Source organism: Heterodontus francisci, chromosome 37 (assembly GCF_036365525.1).
Source record: "Heterodontus francisci isolate sHetFra1 chromosome 37, sHetFra1.hap1, whole genome shotgun sequence".
In the NCBI taxonomy this organism is placed as follows: Eukaryota; Metazoa; Chordata; class Chondrichthyes; order Heterodontiformes; family Heterodontidae; genus Heterodontus; species Heterodontus francisci.
The window spans coordinates 27,925,277-27,944,200 of record NC_090407.1 but is presented as its reverse complement, the minus strand read 5'-3'; the positions used below and the strand labels follow the sequence as shown (position 1 = coordinate 27,944,200).

Here is an 18,924-nt window from a genome sequence, read left to right as displayed (position 1 = left end):
TGACTTTGCTCCTTTCGCTCTTGGGCCAGAAGCTCTCAAAATGCACTTAAGGCCTGATTTTAATCCTGCAAAAACAAAATACTGTGGATGGCATAAATCTGAAATAAAAACAGAAAAGGCTGGAAATACTCAGCAGGTCGGGCAGCATCTGTGGAGAGAGAAACGGCGTTAATGTTTCAGGTCGATGACCTTTCATCTGTTTCGTTCTCCATGTAGAGAAATATTGTTGGGGCAGTGCCGTGATACAGGAGTAGTTTCTTAAGTGACATTTGTGGAAAGCTGGAATTCTACAAATGACCTGACTGCCTGGTGCAAACTGAGCTATTTTGTCTGATTACAGCAAGGAATTGAGTTCTTTTTTTTTTTACTATCTTAAATGAGTGACTTTTTAATCCTTTTGGTTTCCTTGCCAAAATAGATCCATTAGGAATCATTTTCACATGACTAAAAATATTTAATTGGATTTCACCAAATTTGATGTAAGATGTTTGAAACCTTCACTGAGGTCGCTTTTTTTTTTCAAGAATGTGAAATTTTTCCATTCCTATTTGTTCATCAAACACAGAATCGGATGAAGGTCATTTTGCTGTTGGGGGAGGATACGAGGAGAAAGTATTATCCAGGCAATTGCCCTTTTGATAGTAGTGCACATTGAGTGTTCTCTTTCCACGTACAAGAGGCAACCACTGTGATTCTTCTCCAGCTCTCAATACCAGCATGTCCCTTTGTTGTCTCCTATCCTTGAATTGTGGCTTCAGGCTTGCTTCTGATTTTAAAATCCGTTGACATTGGCAAGAAAAATTTGACACCAAGCCACATGGAGATATTGAGGCAAGTGACTGTTAGGACTGAGGTCGGAGGAGTGCACTGTCTTTTCTCGTTCCACTTCTGCACAGATCGTATATATTTAAATGTTTACCCAGTTACCGATACGGTCAATCATAGACTCTACTCTTTATCCCAGAATAAAATACACCAACCAGGTTTCTTTAATAAACAACAAAATTATCAGTTTATTATAAAGCAAGACATAGTAATGAAGCAAAGCATTAATACAGTGAAATATGGAAGTTCCCTTTTACCGTAGTCCCCCCTCTCTGAGGTTAACCAAAAATATAGAGATTTTCTCTACTGAGCTCTATTACAAAAAAAGACAAAAAAAAGTACTTTGGCCAAATACTTGCTAATTCTTGAAGAAAGAGAAGATATGGAAAGATGTCAGTTGTCCCTTTTTGTACTGGCATCCCAAATACACATAGACGGCTGTCACTGGGATCTTTTCTAGAACAGTTCTTTTCAGGTGATGTTGAAGGTCAGTTAGGCAGGCTTTCCAGGAGAAATGTGACAACAGAGGTTTCTGGCAGACACTTCAGGAGAAATGCAGCATTAGTTTCTCTATTTCTTGCACTTGATTCTCAGGAAGTTGTCAGAGATGGAAGAGGGTGAGCTGATGGCGGCTGCTCTCTTGATTGGTTTTCTCCAACCACCTTCAAAACAGTTCACATCCCAACACCCTGTCCAAAGCAAAACCAAAAACAATATCTCAAGCGTCCAGCCACCTGACCCCTATAAATTTTGACCTGTCACTTCTCTGTAAACATCGCTTTTAAACCCCTCCACCCCCCCCCCCCCCACCCAAAGTCAAAAAGCCCCTGCTGGGTATTTATCTGAAAACAGATGACTTCCAGTAAATGTGCTTTTCAGACAAGACCTCAGTGTCCTTTCAATGACCCCAATGAAAAAAATCCATGGAATGCTTTTCAGTTTTCCCAAATAAAACAATGTCCATAATTCTAAAATATGAATCCTCAAAAAAAATAGAAGCACCGTCATAACCGGGACCAAAAGCTTGATCAATGAGGTAGATTTTGAGGCTATTTCAAATATCCATTGCACTTCAGTGAAATGTTGGTGACTTTTTATTTTATTAATGGTGTTCCCAAGTACTGTATGCAGATAAACATTTTGAAGAAAATCAAGGCTATTTTAGCGGGATTGAGATGAGCTAAAGTTGCTTGTTTAGGACTAGGTCGTACTGCTGCTCATGCGCAGTCCCACACATGAATGCTTTTTCTCCATTTTCGTCGTTACTTTCACAAAGCAACTGCTGTTTGTAAAATGCACTGTGTTTAGAACAAACAGCTTTTGTGCATGCTACCTCAAAGAGTGAGTCAACCAGAGAGGATAGTCAGTAAATGGAATAGACTGCCCGAGGAGGTAGTTGCTGTCCTCACATTCAAAAAGAAATTGTATAAGATGATTGGCAAAATATGAGAGTGAGTGGTGTATAGTTTTAATGATTAGAATCAGTGGTCTCATCTAGTCCTTTAAATTCCTGCTGCTATTAAGTGACCATTTAAGTGTTAATTTTCAGTTTTTTTGCATGTGTTTGTTACTTCATTGGTTATTTGGCCACATTTTTGACTGGCCACATTTACAGTTCGTTTTTAAAGGGAAGCTCAAAATTGGCTGCAGTAGTGTTTTTGTGCATTTTCTTCAAATTACTGTGGTCAGTGGTTTCACAATGGAGTATTCCTCTGATAGCTGAAAGAGTAAAGGTGGAACACGGTGTAATACAAAACATATTGGATTCAAGATCCTTCATCCAATTCCTACTCTCTGCTGAGTTCGCTCAAGGGCATGTTAAGTGAGAATAAGATCGGACTATCCGTGATGCCTTTCAAGTCAAATACTCTCAAACTGTCACATTAGGGTCAAGTAAAGATTGACTACTTGGACAAGTTATTGGAGGGCTACTGGCCTTGTGAAATCCCAATGAAGTAAGAAGTTACTGGTCAGAGAAAGAAAATTGGCACTAAAAAAGTAATAGAAGCGAAAATCTGAGTGATTTGGTAGAGATGAAATTAGTTGATCACAATTAGTGAAATTCTGACACCAGTTTCTAGCTAAACCCATGAATGTTTCAGCATTTTGGGAGCTGAAGGTTTTTACATTTGTAAAAATAGGTGTCTTTGATGCTGATTTTCAGTATTATGGGACAGTTCATATTGGTTTCCCAAGTTTGTTCTAGAAATACATTTTTTAGATTTCATTGAGATTCTGAGCTAATGAACAGACTCACTCGATAGCATAAAAGACTCTTCACAAAGCTTTAGATGTGAACGCTGTCCCAGTAAAGCTGCTCAAAATTTGTGGATGCCACCATGTTGGCAGGTACTTAACACTAACCCCATTCATCATTTGCTAGTGAGTCACACTAAAACTTGCACCATATTTTTGCAATGTAATTTCCACAATAAATTTAGCATCCAGAGAATTTGATTCAGATTGACACTTAAAAATAGCTGCTGCAATGTTCAGCATAGTGCATTTTTTGCCACTTTTGCTATAACAAATTTAGATTTTTTTTTTAGATTTAGAGATACAGCACTGAAACAGGCCCTTCGGCCCACCGGGTCTGTGCCGACCATTAACCACCCATTTATACTAATCCTACACTAATCCCATATTCCTACCACATCCTCACCTGTCCCTATATTTCCCTACCACCTACCTATACTAAGGGCAATTTATAATGGCCAATTTACCTATCAACCTGCAAGTCTTTTGGCTGTGGGAGGAAACCGGAGCACCCGGAGGAAACCCACGCAGACACAGGGAGAACTTGCAAACTCCACACAGGCAGTACCCAGAATTGAACCCGGGTCACTGGAGCTGTGAGGCTGCGGTGCTAACCACTGCGCCACTGTGCCGCCCCCAAATTCTCTGACAGTAAAATGCAGCAGCTGGAGAGAACATAGGAACAGGAGTAGACCATTTAGCCCCTCAAACGTGTTCCACCATTCAATGAGATCATGGCTAATCTGCAATCTAACTCATCGGGGAGGCGGTTGCATAGTGGTAATGTCTCTGGACTAGTAATACAGCAAACACCACAAGCCAGTCGCAGGAAGATGGATTCATGTTTTGATTGAATAGGACCAGTCGCAGGAAGATGGATTCATGTTTTGATTGAATAGGACCTTGGTCAGAATTTGTATGGTCTGAAGGGGAGCCTTGAGGACTGATCAGAACAAGGAGAACAAAGGGTGGAGGTCAAGCAATCAGTTTGTTTTTATCTCTGGATAACACTCCCCCTCTCTTTCCCCTTCTCTGTGCTCACCAATAACTGTAAATTAACAAGTTGGTGTGAATTAAAGGATGAAAATCTTTATTCTTGATGGTTTAATCTTACTTGTGCTTCCAGGAAGAAAGAAAGCTCGACGACAGAAATTTGTAAGTGAGGACGGATTCAAACGAGGAAAAACCAAAGCAGCTTCTAATATTGTGGCAACACTTGAGAGAGAAAACAGAGGGGGTAAGTGCAATTTTCTCACTCACTTCATACTCCTCCTCGCCCCTCTTTCACCTCCCCCCCCCCCCCCCCCCCCAACTGACATTCTCTCCATTTGAAAATTATGAATATTGCTGTCTTAGTATTGCACTAGTGCCAATATCCATCTGGTAGCATGAGTTTAGTGAGTTTTGACAGGCTGTTTGACCATAGCAGATATCAGCTAGCCCCAGATTATACTTCATTTGGTATCATCATGCACACTTTCGAGCAGGAGATGTAGTAAACAATGAGGAAGCTAGTAACAGACCTCAGGAGCACATAGACACCAGATGAAATTTAACATAGAGAAGTGTGAATGAAGTGATACATTTTGATTGGATAATTAAGAAGGAGGCAATACAAACTAAATAGTACAATTTTAAAGGTGGTGCAGGAGCCTGGAGACCTGGGGGTGTATGCACGCAGATATTTACACGTGGCAAGGCAAGTTGAGAAGCTGTTATTTTAATTTTAAAAAAGCATATGGGTTCCTTGGCTTTTTTAGTTATAGAATACAAAAGCAATCTTTTATTAAACACTGGTTAGGCCTCAGTTAGAGTATTGCATTCAGTTCTGGACACCATACTTTAGGAACAATGTCAAGGCTTTTGAAAGGGTACAGAAAAGATTTGCTAGAATGGTACCAAGAATGAGGTGGAAGCAAATTCATTGCTAACTTTCAAAAGAGAATTGGATAAATACTTCAAGGGAAAGGAATTACAGAGCAATGGGGAAACATCAAGGGACTTAGATTGATAGCTTGTTTGAACAGCCGGCACAGGTGTGATGGGCCGAATGGCCGCCTTCTGTGCTGTATCATTGTATGATTGTGTCAATGGATAGTGATCAGGTGCAGGAACCCAGGCTGATTTTTTTTTTTAAATTCCATTATCTCCCCCTTGTGAGGAAGAATGCAGAAGATTACAGGAGGACATGGGCAGAGTAGCAGCTAGGGCAAATAGCGAGCAGCTGCAGCTCAGTACAGAGTAATGTGAAATATGTTTTGAGGAAGGAAAAGGAGTTATATCTTAAACTGAGTGAAGGAACAAAGATCTCTAGGGGTACAAATGCACAAAACTTTGAGTGGGAGTACAACGAGTCATAAAAAGGCAAGTAAGATTCTCTTTCTGCATAGGTACATTGAATGTAAAAGCAAGAAGTTGATGTTGAATCTGTTTGATTCATTGTTTAGATCGTAGATGGGAGTATTGCATGAAGTATTGGCATCAATTTTAGCAATAGTATTGGAGCCATGGTAAACGGTGCCGCAAAGAGTCACTGAAGTGTTGGATGGGGGAGGATTAAATAGTTTTTCAAATTTATGAAAGGGTTAAGAAGGTAAACTGGAGAAAAAAATCATCTCCACTGGTTGGTGAATTGGCAAAAAGGGGCATAGACTGAATAACACTGGAAGAACAAAAGAGAGTTAAGAAAAGAATCAGTGAGGGTTATTAGAATAGGGAATGCTTTCCTGCAGGTAGTCTATTGAGGCATTTAAAATGGAATTGGTAAGTATTTGAAAAATCCTATAAAAGGATAGGGGGAAAAAATGGGATTAGAGTAAACAACGCCTCTGCCGACACTCATTAGCTTAATGGCCTCTTTCTGTGCTCTAATTTCAATAATATCTCTTGGTTACAAAGTGATTTTGATTTCCAAAATGACACATCGAAATGCTTGTTAAATTTTTGTTGGGTGTTCAATTGTAGAGCAGAAGCACAAAAATGACCTTTGGCCCTGTTAAGATTGCTAAATTATCTGGGTTGCTTATTGGTCGTATCGGGCAAAGGTAAACTCTTGTTAGATTAACTCCTTTGTCAGTTGTTTGTGTCTGAAAAGTGGTTTCATTTTACTAGTACTGGGTACTCTTAATTGTCACTTCCCTTACACTGTTATTGCTGCAATTGTTGGAAAATACAGAGAATAGATTGAGTAATACCAGTCACCATGGGTTTCAAGAACAGGCGTGTCTGTGATCAGATTGTTACATTTTAGAGAAACAATATTGCATTAGTACTGGTTGAGAACAAGTAGTACTACTTCAGTGTTCATTATCTTCTATCCAGTTTTATTTGGCAAGCATTGTGCAATGATTTTTAACTTCCTCCCATACTCCACTGAAAGCACTAAGTCTTAACTGGGGTATGGTTCCATTGGTGTCAGCAACCCTCCAGTAACTCAGTTAGGACTGAGATGAGAAATTTCTTCAAAGGGTTCTGTATCTTTGGAATCCTCTACCCCAGAGGGTTGTGGATGCTCCTCCATCTGTGAATATATTTAGGGCTGAGAAGGACAGATTTTTGGTGTTTCAGGGAATCAAGGGATATGGGGAGTGGGCGGGAAAGTGGGGTTGAAGCCAAAGATCAGCCATGCTATTGAATGGCGGAGTAGGCCCGACAGGCCTTATGGTCTACTCCTGTTTCTTATGTTCTTAACTCTCCAACATCGTATCTATAAGCGTAGATAGTCAGTGTCAACGGTCTCTTAGGTTATGGAGAACATCACAGACAAGTTAAATCCAGTCCTCACCCAGTCTATACGCAGATTTTTAACCAAGTTACTGGGTATAAAAGAGCAACAGAAATCAAGCTGAATTCTTTTTTTAATATTCCCTATCCTAGGGATTTGTGTCCATATGATGACTTGACTAACATTGAATTTCATATTTTCTATATATTGCTAATCACTTACTACAGCTTTTAAAATATAATGCAGTATTTGTGAATCAAAATGTTGATACCTTGTACATTCTTTTGGATAATTTATAATCTGTAGTAAATTAATTTCTTCATAATGTCTCAATTTCTGGTGTCACAATCCCTTCCTCGTTACAATCTGAAACATCTGGGTAGTTCTGCAATATTCGAAAGGGAATCATATTTACCTGAAATGCTGCATAATCCCAGATAGATATGGTGGAAGACCAGTTGATTTGAGTAGTTCAAAGGGGGGAAAGTTTCAAATGAATCGTAGTCAGCTTCACTGGTTCTCTTCACTCTGCAGATTTTGGTAACCATGAAAGATATAATCATCGCTGCCTTCTGTGTTGTAATTTCAATTGTGTCAGTGGCAGAGGAGTTGTCTTCCACAGCCTAGAATCTGAGTTAGCTCTCCAGTTGGCCAGAAGATTATACTGCTTGTAGGTTGAACCTGAGGCATGTTCCTTCTCGTCTTAACACACATCATATAAACCCTGATCACATGAACATCCAATGTCGTCACTAGGTTCATTTTACTATGTTGCAACCACATTGCTGAAGGAGGAATTGCATTTAAGTCAATGCACTTTATTCCATAGTAATGTTTCTATTTAGCCCAATTGCTCCTACTGCTAGCTTCACCAACAACAGTCCTATACCCGTTACACTGTAGTGTTCGCTCCAAATGCTCACTCCAGGCAGAGAGTTTGGAATGACGATATAAAATTGCATTATTATAATTACAGTTCAATTAGGGATAGCGCAGATATTCCACTGCCATTGATTTACTGAAATCTTAATGAAAGCATTTGCATCAGTGTTTTTGCCTCCACTTTATTGCATTCAGTTGAGTCCTTTCAGTCGCAGAATTTTTCTATTGTTTTTTCTCCCCCCGTTGCAACAAAATTGTTTCCCAATTTCAAAGGCTGAAAGGTTCTCTCAAAAATGATTATACTTGCTCATGAGTTCCAGGAGCTCACTCATAGAATACACACAGCATTGCATCATTTCCAATGTGTAATCTCCACAGGGCAAAACCAAGTTAGCAGTGTGAACTGATACTTCAGACGTGCAACCCTGGGCTTTTTTGAAGCCCAAAAATAAGGAACAATTAACAGGACTACTTTACAGTGGTCATGCTTGGCCTCTAACCATTTCGTTCGCCCAAGTTAAATATTTTTCCATTCAGCAGTCTATAACGCCAGATTTTATTTGTATGCTGCAGTTCTGCAGGAGTCATCCAAGTCATGTGGGTAGGAAAAAAGGGCTGAGGGGATTAACCAAGATCATGAAATTCTTCATCCCACTATCATGATCCTTAGCTGTCATCTCTGATTTACAGTATGAGAGATGATGTATTAGTTGGGAAAGAAGCATCACATCCTAAACCAGTATGCACACCTTGCCTAATAACATGTTTGGTTGTTAGTCTAATAACCTGGCTACATATTATCAATGAAATTAATATAATTAGATACTAGCTAAATGAGAATATTGTTGAAGGTTAATAAGGAAATAAAGTCAAGGATGAGGAAAGACCAATTGGCCATCAAAGCTCCCCTCTTTAATATTCTAACTTTACCCAACTTTGAACCAGAAATTTTTTTTTACCCACAGGGTGGTTAGAATCTGGAGCGCACTGCCTGAAGAGGTGGTAGAGGCAGGAACCCTCAATATTTAAGTAGTATTTAGATGAGCACTTGGGCCAAGTGCTGGAAAATGGGATTCGAATAGTTAGGTGCTTGATGGCCGGCACAGACACGTTGGGCTGCAGGGCCTGTTTCTGTGCTGTATAACTATGATTCTAAGACTGTATGACCCCAAAGTCAGTGACTCTCTTACATTGCCTGTTAGATTATTCCAAACGTTTGGAAACTCTTTGTGAAAAAACTTCCTTCTGGTGTCTGACTTAAATTTACTTTTCACGAGTTTAATGAAACAAATGTGTTGGAACCTAATTCGTCAAGGTGATCACAGATCAAGAAGGGGATGTTTGGCTGATCTAGTCCATGAAGAGCAACTAGGCTCTTGAAGTGGGGTGCTGTCTTTTTAAAAAAAAAAGCAAAATAGCTTTTACAGATTATTCTATCCTCTTAATTACTCTTTTTACTTCACGCCCTCCCAGGAGAATGATTTAAGGTGATTGGTAAAAGAACGAAGAGAAACATGAGGAAAAAGCGTTTTGGCGCATCAAGTGATTAGGATCTGGAGTGCACTACCTGAGAATGTGGTGGAGACAGATAACAATTGGATGACCACCTGAAGAGAGAATTTTCAGGGCGGCGGGGAATGGGATAGCTGAGCTGCTCTTGCAAAGAGCTGGCACGGACATGATGGGCTGAATGGCCTCCTGTGCTCTAACCACTCTACGATTCTATGAACACTGGAGTGAGGAATCCGATCAGCAACGCCTGTCAATGATTAAATGCATTCATTTATCACATCAGTAGTTTTCATTATTCAGTTTTGCTCGAATTGAATTGTAAATGTATATGTAAGAGAGGGAAATGGATTAATGCTAAAGTAGTAACCTAAGTCTTGCTTTATAATAATTTTATTTTTTTAATTAGGTTCTAAGAAGGATGAGCCTTGTGCCCTGCCAGCCCATTCACCAGAACAGAGTATAGTGGTTCACAGAATAGTTGCACAGAAGGTTCTGCCTCAACCAAAGGATCCACAAATGTCCCTTGAGGCAGAAACAATGCCTGAAGAAAACAATTCTATTGAGAATCTCCCCAAAAAGAAAATTTCTGTGAAATCCCTGAAGCAGAAATCAAAAGGAGATCAGAATGGAATGGGAGACGTTGAAGAAACCCACATGTTTCCCTGTAAAAATTGCGAGCGCAGGTTTACCACAAAGCAGGGTCTGGAACGTCATCAGCACATCCACATATCGACAGAAGGCTTCACGTTCAAGTGCAGGTATTGTGGTAAAGCCTTTGGTACCCACATCAACATGAGGCGCCATGAGCGACGCCATGAGGCTGGACCTAAGAAAAAGCCCACCTTGAAAGTGAATATGGCTGGACAGCACCAAAAGGATGATTTTGATTTTGATAAAACAGCAATTGACACCAGTGTTAATTCTTCAACACGAGTGGAAAGTCCTATGACTCTGGAAAATTATAAGAAAACAGATTCTGAGGCAACAGCCCCAAATCTGGACGGTGTTCTCATAAAGAGCTGTGAAACAAAAATCCAGCACCCATGCAAACTGTGCAAAAAAACTTTTGGTTCTTACACAAACTTGCGTCGGCATCAGCGCCGTATCCATGAGCGTCACCTCTTGGCTAAGGGCATTAGAATGAGACGGAAAGGCTCTGCGGAGGAGCAGGATCTAACATCAGACCAAACCAGGGCTTCTGTTGCACTTCACATAACAAGCACAGAAACTGAAGATGAAGAGGATGAGGAGGAGGAAGAGGAGACTGATGAGTGTCAAGCATACATCATGGATGTTTCCAGTAACATCTCTGAAAACTTGAACTTCTACATTGATGGGAAAATAGAATCAAACAGCAGCACCAGCAACTGTGAGGTGATTGAAGTTGACACAGCTTGCACAAATCCATATGGACTGCCTTCAGTGCTGTATCCAGTAACAGATGAAACTCCTCAGAATCTTAAAACCACGACACAAGTAACTCACTCTTTTCTAAAGGAACCAACAGACAGCGAGTTGAAAGGTCCAAAAAGGAGACGAACCACCAGCCCTCCGCCATTTCCAAAGACTAAAACTGAGCTAGGCGTTGAGACTATATCACCAGCTGTTTCCTCATTTTGTGGTCTGTCTCTACCTGGTCAGACCACTAACAATTTAAGTGGACATCACGAGAAAAACATCTTATCTTCAAAGCTTAAACAGCTTCTTCAGATACAAGAAAATAATTCACCCAGGGCAACTCTGTTTCCAGATGGCTCAGTTGGTCCTTCAACATCAACGGGAACAACAATGGGATATAGCCGATTCAAGAGGAGAACAAGTTCACCGCCAAATTCTCCCCAGCATAGTCCAGCACTAAGCAGCACAGGAAAGGACACTGACTTTCTACGTATATGGAGTGAAAGTTTATCTGGGCTAAAAGCACCAAAAATTGAAAGCCAGAGTAGCTCACCTGCCTGGAGTCTCTCCAGTCGCGATGAAACTCTCAGCCCAATGAGCCTTGAAATGTGCAAAATAACAGCTTCTAAGGAATATGCACCAAGCCGACCTCTATGCACCCACCAGCCTCTGGATCTATCTAGTGGTATCAAGCAACAACCAGATATAAAAATGGAACTGGAAGGGCCTGGAGTGGCCATCTTAGACTTGAGTTTGCATAAGAAGTTGTGCAGTGACAATGAAGTCAAAGAAGAAATGGGGAGTGTTGCTACTCCGCTCTCATGCAGCAACAAAAAGAAGAAACCCACAACCTCTATGTTGGAGAAGGTACTTATGAATGAGTACAATGGCACAGATCTAACTATGATCGATAAACAAGATTCAGACTGCAATCCTCAGCCACATTTGGAGGTAGAGGCAACACTTCATTCTGACACAACCCAAACTCTGGTCACGACCCCTGCCCCTTCTCCCCCACCTCCTGTTCTCTCTGTACCTTCACCTCTTCCTGAATCAGTGACCCAGGTTTTGCAGTCAGTAACTCCTGCTTTGTCACCAGTCAGCATAAACATTAAGGAAGAAGTGAAAGATGATGGCTATCCAGACACAGATAGTGAACAAGAAATGAACAGCAATCTTCCACCCACGATTGAACCAGAATCCCCCCAAGAAACATTCATTAAAAACTCTGTTGATGAACAGGAGAGTGTAGAAAATTCTCAGCCTTCAATACAAGAGGAGAAACCTGAAACAACATTCACCAAAAGCTTTCAATGCAATGTTTGTGAAACTCCTTTCCTTTCCATCAAAGATCTTACGCAGCATTTGTTGATTCATGCCGAAGAATGGCCCTTCAAATGTGAGTTTTGTGTGCAGCTTTTCAAAGAGGCCAATGCATTGTCTGAGCACCGGTCATCTTTGCATGGGGTGGGCAAGATTTTCGTATGCTCTGTCTGCAAAAAGGAGTTTGCATTCCTTTGCAATTTACAGCATCATCAGCGTGATTTACATCCTGACCAGCAGTGCACGCATATAGAGCTGGAAAATGGAATGCTGAGGCCTCAAAATTTCACTGACCCAGGCAAAGCTGCCAGCTGTCCAAGCCAGTCTGTAGGAGAAAGTTCCATATCGCCACCTCAGGAGGGGGAGGAAGATGACGATTCTAATGATTTAACAGAGGAACTGTATACTACAATAAAGGTAATGGCATCTGGTTTAAAGCCAAAAGGCCCCGATGTCCGTATGGGTCTCAATCAACGATACCCCAGCTTCAAGCCTCCTCCGTTTCAATATCATAACCGTAATCCTGCCAGTGCAGTGTCATCGGCTGTAAATTTTACCACACACAATATCCCTCAGACCTTCAGCACAGCCATCCACTGCACAAAATGTGGCAAGAGCTTCGATAACATGCCGGCACTGCACAAACATATCCTTGCTTGTGCGTCTGCCAGTGATAAGAAACGCTATACCCCAAAGAAGAACGCAATCCCGCTGAAAAAGAAAGTGTGGAAGAAAAATGGGGCGATTACTGCAGAGCCAGTCAGACAGAACACCATCCGGAGAATGGGGCAACCAAAAAGGCTTAATTTTGAAACTGAGACAAAGCCAAAAGTGACTATGAATAAGATCAAAATGAATGTTCTGAAGAATAAAAGGAACAAATTGGTGCAGAAGGCAATCTCGCAGAAGAACCGATCATCTGCCAAGGAGAAGGCCATATTGAAAAGCAGGAGCTCAGAAAGCCACAGTTGTCCTTACTGTGAGAAAGAGTTCACTTACCTAGGAAGTCTGAACAAACACGTTACATACAGTTGCCCCAAGAAACCAGCATCCCCTCCTACCAAAGGGTCTAGCTCTCACTCCCCTGCCAGCAGTGACAAGGGAGGTGGCCAACGCAGGAGGACGGCAGACACCGAAATCAAGCTACAAAGTACGCCTGTTCTCTTAGGCAAAAGGAGAGGAAGAATGTTGGGACCCTTACAAGCTGAGTCTGTTTCATCAGCACCAAGGTTGCAGCAGCGAATGAGATCTGTACCTCCAGTAAAATCAAAGAAGCTGAGCACATCACCTATTGCCTCCAGGACTACAAGTCCAGTAAGATCATCTAAAGTGTCACCAGCAGAAGGAAAGAGATTAAAATCTGATCCCAGACAACGGTCTTCTGCTACCTCTAGCATGACTTCTCCAAGGCTGTACCTCCGAATGAAGAATAAGAAAGTTGTTTGGCAAAGGAAAACCAATATAATCAAGCAAAAAAGATCAGAGAGGTACATGGGGAAAACAAAGGAAACTCGAGCAGGTGCTGTTACACGAAGTGGGGCTCCTGCAGTTACTGATAGCAATGATAGTGAGTTGGAAGATGACCAGGAGAACCAGGGATCATCATCAGAAGATGTTCAGGTAAATTATACCATCTAATTATCTTTGTTGACAAACTGTCCAAATTGTCTCTGCCCTAATTTCCTTGTTGCGATAGGGGTTTGAACCAATGCATCACATGCTCTTGGGGGTAGGATTTGCTCTGTGTGTATATAAGTCATACACTCCTTTCTTTATAAAGACGTTTATAATTTTTGTACATCTACCCGATAGTATCACCAGTAGGAGAAGGGGTTATCCTCTCTCTCCTGACTAATTTGTGGGAAGGTTGTGGGTGAACTGGTTTAAATAACCCCCGTCACCTTTCCATCATTGGGGGTGTAAAGATAATCATGCTAACTTTGGGTGAAGTTGCAAAATTGAGGAGAATTATAAAAAGAGCCTCTCAAAAACAACGACAAATTAATTGTTAGCCCAGTGGCAGTATCAGGGAAAAGAAATGTTCCATGTTTTGAATTATTCTGTCAAAATCCGGAGATTGACTTGCAGTGCACCAAGTACTGTGCGCATTTTAGCCCCTTGTTAAAACCAGCAGTGATGTCCTCAAGCATGTAGTTACCCCATGGGCAACCTCGATTTATGGTTGATTAAACATTCTTTGTCACTTTTTCTTTGTATATTCTGTGTAACAAGGTCCTTAAATTTAATTGCAGCACAAATTGCTTTGGTTATGGCTGCCATTTTCAATGGTGAAATTGTATTTGAAGTCCATATTGGTTTTAAATTGATCATACCAAAAGTAAATCACACGTCCACCTGCCTGAAATAAAGTAAACTATTTTTAAATGATGCCATGTTCCCTGTGAATGATGTCAAAGATTTTAATATACTCAGATTTACCTTGAATTGTAGTAAATTTTTAAATTTATTTTTAATAAATATTTACAGGGCCTATATTGAGGTAAGGCAGGATAAATATAAATAGTCCAGGAAATTACAGACAGCAGTAGAAAAGCTGAAGGAAAATTGGAGAAAATAGATAATTTTAAAAAAGGAAATAATAAAGGTTTTTTGTCAAGTTTATTAGCAGGGTGATGGCCAAGATAGGGGAAGTGCTGTTAAGATATGGAGGTGAGCTTGAGGCAATAGCAAAGATACTGAATAAATACTTTGCCTCAGTTTTCAAATAGCAGGTGGATATTGAGACTACATTGAGGACCACCAAACCAGGTAGATAAAAGTTGGTGGAGGTCGTTGTTCAAAATGAAATGGTACTAAATAAATTACTCAAACTTAAGGTAGACAAATTACCAGGACATGATGGTTTACATCAATGGATCCTGAGGGAAGCTAGGAAAGTAAAGGCTGTAGCTATAATTTTCCATGTTTCTTTGGAAAGGAAAATTGTATCAGATGGTGGCAAATGTGTCACTCCTTTCCAAAAAAAAGAGAGAACCCAGGAAATTGTCAGTTACTCTTACTTCAGTCCATACAGCAGGGAAACCTGCTAATTGGGGCCCTTCACCTGGACTAACAGTAGGTCGCATTTAGCCACCTTACTAGAATTCTTAAAGAAATACTGATGAAGGTAAATACAGCATTATGGTAAACATATGCCAGACCACAGCAAATATAAAGGCAAATGGAATTAAGGGGGGTGTATCCAAATGGATAGAGATGGTTGAAGTACAGAACGCAAATATTAGAAGTAAAGGAAAGTTTCTTGCAGTAGAAAGATGTGATGAATGGTTTTCCACAGTGACTGAATTAGAACTACTCTTATTCATTATAGTCGCTTGGTAGTACAGAACTTGAGTGTTGCTGAAAAAAGAGACATACTGTCTAAGCTTTCCGTCGTGCACTCATCAGTGCAGATGCAAGAATGCCATATTTCAAAGGGAGCAACAATTTATACTGCATGAGAAAGGGGTAATGATTGGTTGGCAAGTCAACTGTGATCGAGGTGTTGCCATGGAGAATGCGCCAGGAAACTATTGTCCCTCATGCTTTTGTTTACTTCAAAAAAGGCACAAAGCCTGAACATGTTCCTTTTGCCTGCAGAGGACAGGTCACTGCGTATGAATATATTCAATATTATTCAATATATACAGGAATGATCTGGAGTGGATAGGAATTGGGGCTGGGGTGGGGTGCGATATCAAAATGTAATCTAAATTAGGGGGTTAGCAAATAGTGATGAAGATTGTAGAAGACTGCAGAATGGACTGATGGATGGCAGATGCGGTTCAATGTAGAAAAATTTGAAGAGAATGCATTTTGGATGCGCAACTATGGAGAGGGAACCAGCCTTAAATTGTAATACTTTAATTGGAGGAGCAATAGAACCTTGATATACAGATACACAGGTAATTAAAGGTATGGGGATATTCAATTTATGGGCAATAAATGCTGGCCTTCTCAATGATACCCACATCCCATGAACAAATTTTTTTAAATGTCATAAAGCAGGACTTTGCCTTTTTCCCCTTGACATATATAATGCAAAAAGCAAGACTTTAGTTGTGCCACAGTTGGGTTATCTTGTGCAGTTTTTGGGCACCCTATTATAGGAATGATAAAGCAATGGAAAAGCTGGAGCATAGATTAACTAGGATGCTACGAGAGATGAGGGTTTATAATTATGTTGAGACCTGAACAGTAAACATTTTTTCTGTTAATTAATCAGGTTATGGAGGAGAGGGCTATGATATAGTTAATAGTCATAGATTTTTTCCACTGGCCAGTGAGACAGTATCAAGACAGCATAAGTTTATGATCATTAAGTATTAAAGGGAAAGTTGGAAACTTCATGGGATAGTTAGTGTGAAATTCTCTGTATAAAGAGTTGTTGAAGCACTGTTCATAAATTATTTTAAAAAGGACTTAGTTGCTTAAAAAGAGGATTCTTAAAGGGTATGGAGAGTGAGTAGGATTAGTCAAGATACTAGACAGCAAAGGTGTACTCTAGATGAAGGTCTACTTTCAGGAGGTACCAGTAACCATGAATCTGAGAGAATATCTGGTGTAAAGTCCAAAAATGCAACCATCGTCTTGTCTGGTTTTGCTCGTTCGTGATTTGCATACTGAAGATTCTGTAAGGCATTGTTGGAATGCTTTGTCTTTCCAACCCCACCCATCCCCAACTTTATCCCTTCAGGATAATAGGCTCTCGCTACAAGGCCTTTAAAGCTTTCAGAAGATCTTGAGTCTTATAGCAGAAATTGGTAAAGAAGTTGTTGGGCAGCACAAGAAATGAAATCTTCAAACAAATGTGTAATTTTTGTTCTTAGCTTAACATTTGTAAAGAGGTTGTTTCAATATATACTACAAGGTATGTGCAATTGAGTTTAATAAATTGCATTATATTGGGTACATATCAATTCACAGGTATGCCTGTGGTTCAGAGGTGACTATGATACAGAGTAAGCTCAAAACCATGTAATTTATTAATTAGGGGAGAAAAGGATGCCCCTTGTCAAAAAAGAAAACCAGTAAAATTTAATAGACTGCTTCAAGGTTTGGGAAGCTGAATGACTGACTGACTTGTGTGAGATGTGTTTGATGCATCAGCTTAGGGAAGGAATCTTTACTATTTCAATAGATCACTGAGAGCCTCTGGTGGTAGGAACTGAATGCCACAACGTGGCATTACCAGTCTGGTTCTTGTAACATACCAGAGAATCTTATTTTTGACATAATCCCACCATTCAGGATAATAGGCTGTCACTACAAGGCCTTTAAAGCTTTCAGAAGATCTTTAGTCTTATTCTTATAGCGGAAATTGGTAAAGAAGTTGCTGAGCAGCACAAGAAATGAAAACTTCAAACAAATGTGTAATTTTTGTTCTTAATTTTCAGGTTTCTGCAATGAAGATGGTGAGGTAACATCCTTGTTTCTCTTTGTCTTTTCATGACTGACCTGAAGGAACATTGAGCCTAGACTGCCATTCAAATGGGTCTAAGGAATTGGTCATACCGGATTGAAAGGCACCCAAGGAACCTGATGATCTCTCATGTTTTCCGTCATTTGCTTCAGAGAGATCTTCAGAGCTAATGCAAACATCTGCAAGCAGGGAGCATTAAAAAAAAGTTTCAACACTGTGTCTAAGCACCGGATCCTTCATGAATGTGCAGCCTGTCTGGGATTATGGGAAATGGCAAGACTCTGCGGGGCAAAAAAGAGACAGTATCTGGCATGCACTTTGTGAATTGGGACATTTAAAAAAAAACGCAGTATCAGGCCATAGGCTGTGCATGGTCACCTAAGCAACAATTGGAAGTATGAGTCATCATTTGAAGTATCCTTTGAAATAGCAGGGACAGAACTGACCTAGAATTCAGTCCAGTCTGTTGTTTCTGATGTTTTTTGGGGGGAAGGAAATCCAGTTTGATGAGATGTATTATTTTGCTGTTGCTGTTGAGGTCTAAAGGGAGAATGCTAGCGCAAGGCAATCCCTGTGCACCCAACTCCTCCCTCGTTCTCTTTCCCAGTGTATAATTGTTCAGATACCTTTTTGTATAGCGGGTGCACCTTGAGTAACAGACTGAATGCGTTGCACAGGACTGCTACCAAACTGGTCTTCACCAGGTCCCGTGCCCAGAAACACTGCTGCAGTTTCTTTTTCTGGGCTTTAAATAGTGAATTTCTTTTGCTTTATTCACCTCTTTCCCCCCCTAAAAAAAACACACACACACACTTCTTTTTCCCTTTATCTCTGAGAAAATAAACTCTTCATCTTGAGAATCTTTTTCACTTTCTACTGTAATTTTTTTGGATGAATTTAAGACTTGAAGGGGGAGAAGATACTATTTTTCACACAACCCATTTCTGTTCTTGACTTAAAAGTGATCTACCTCTTTAAAAAAAAAAAAAAAATTTGTAATCAACTTCTTTTGCGAAGTCCACGCCACTTTAGCTCTCCCACTCTCAAAACCATTCCTGTTTTGTTATGTTTCTTTGTGTGGGGACTTTGTTGAAATAAAAATTGTATGAAGTGTTTGTAGTAATTAAATAACATAGGATATATTTAAAATTATTTAAATTGTGTTTTCAGGCAACAGTGTCTGATGTACGTGATTCCTTCATTGCATTGTTAATTTTCTTTTTTTTTTGTTTATTTTAATTTGGGCTGTGAGAATAAATGTGTAGAATGTTTCTGTAACCAGATTGTTGTTGCTGTATTGTCTTGATGTGTCTTAAGCACTTTTTACACAAGTGCAGAGGAAATCTGGAAAACTATGCCCTAAAAGTCTGTAGATGTCGGCTTAATTGAAATGTTCACGGCTGAGGCTGATTTATTGCTAGCCCAAAAAATAATCAAGGGTTAATTCGGTGGTGGAATGTGACAAATGGTCTTCCCCTGAAATCTCTACTGGGGCTGCAGCTTTTTATCATTTATATTAATGATTTGCATGAAGGAATAGAGTGGTATGTTCAAGTTTGCAGATAACACTGCTAGGTGGCAC

General features: G+C 40.2%; 1 protein-coding gene across 7 annotated transcripts in view; it reads left to right on the top strand.

Annotated features, from left to right (window-relative positions):
- The window catches only part of prdm2b (PR domain containing 2, with ZNF domain b), a 177,420-nt gene extending 158,800 nt beyond the window's left edge, over positions 1 to 18,620 (top strand). For 6 of the 7 annotated variants that reach the window (XM_068017433.1, XM_068017438.1, XM_068017435.1 and 3 more), the window contains 3 exons: positions 4,208 to 4,318; positions 9,606 to 13,540; positions 17,317 to 18,620. In XM_068017433.1, coding sequence (XP_067873534.1) covers positions 4,208 to 4,318; positions 9,606 to 13,540; positions 17,317 to 17,343 — 4,073 coding nt within the window. In that variant the 3' untranslated portion in view covers positions 17,344 to 18,620. The remainder of the gene's footprint in view (positions 1 to 4,207; positions 4,319 to 9,605; positions 13,541 to 17,316) is intronic. The other variant, XM_068017437.1, reaches the window with a different exon arrangement.
- Positions 18,621 to 18,924: the final 304 nt, after the last annotated feature.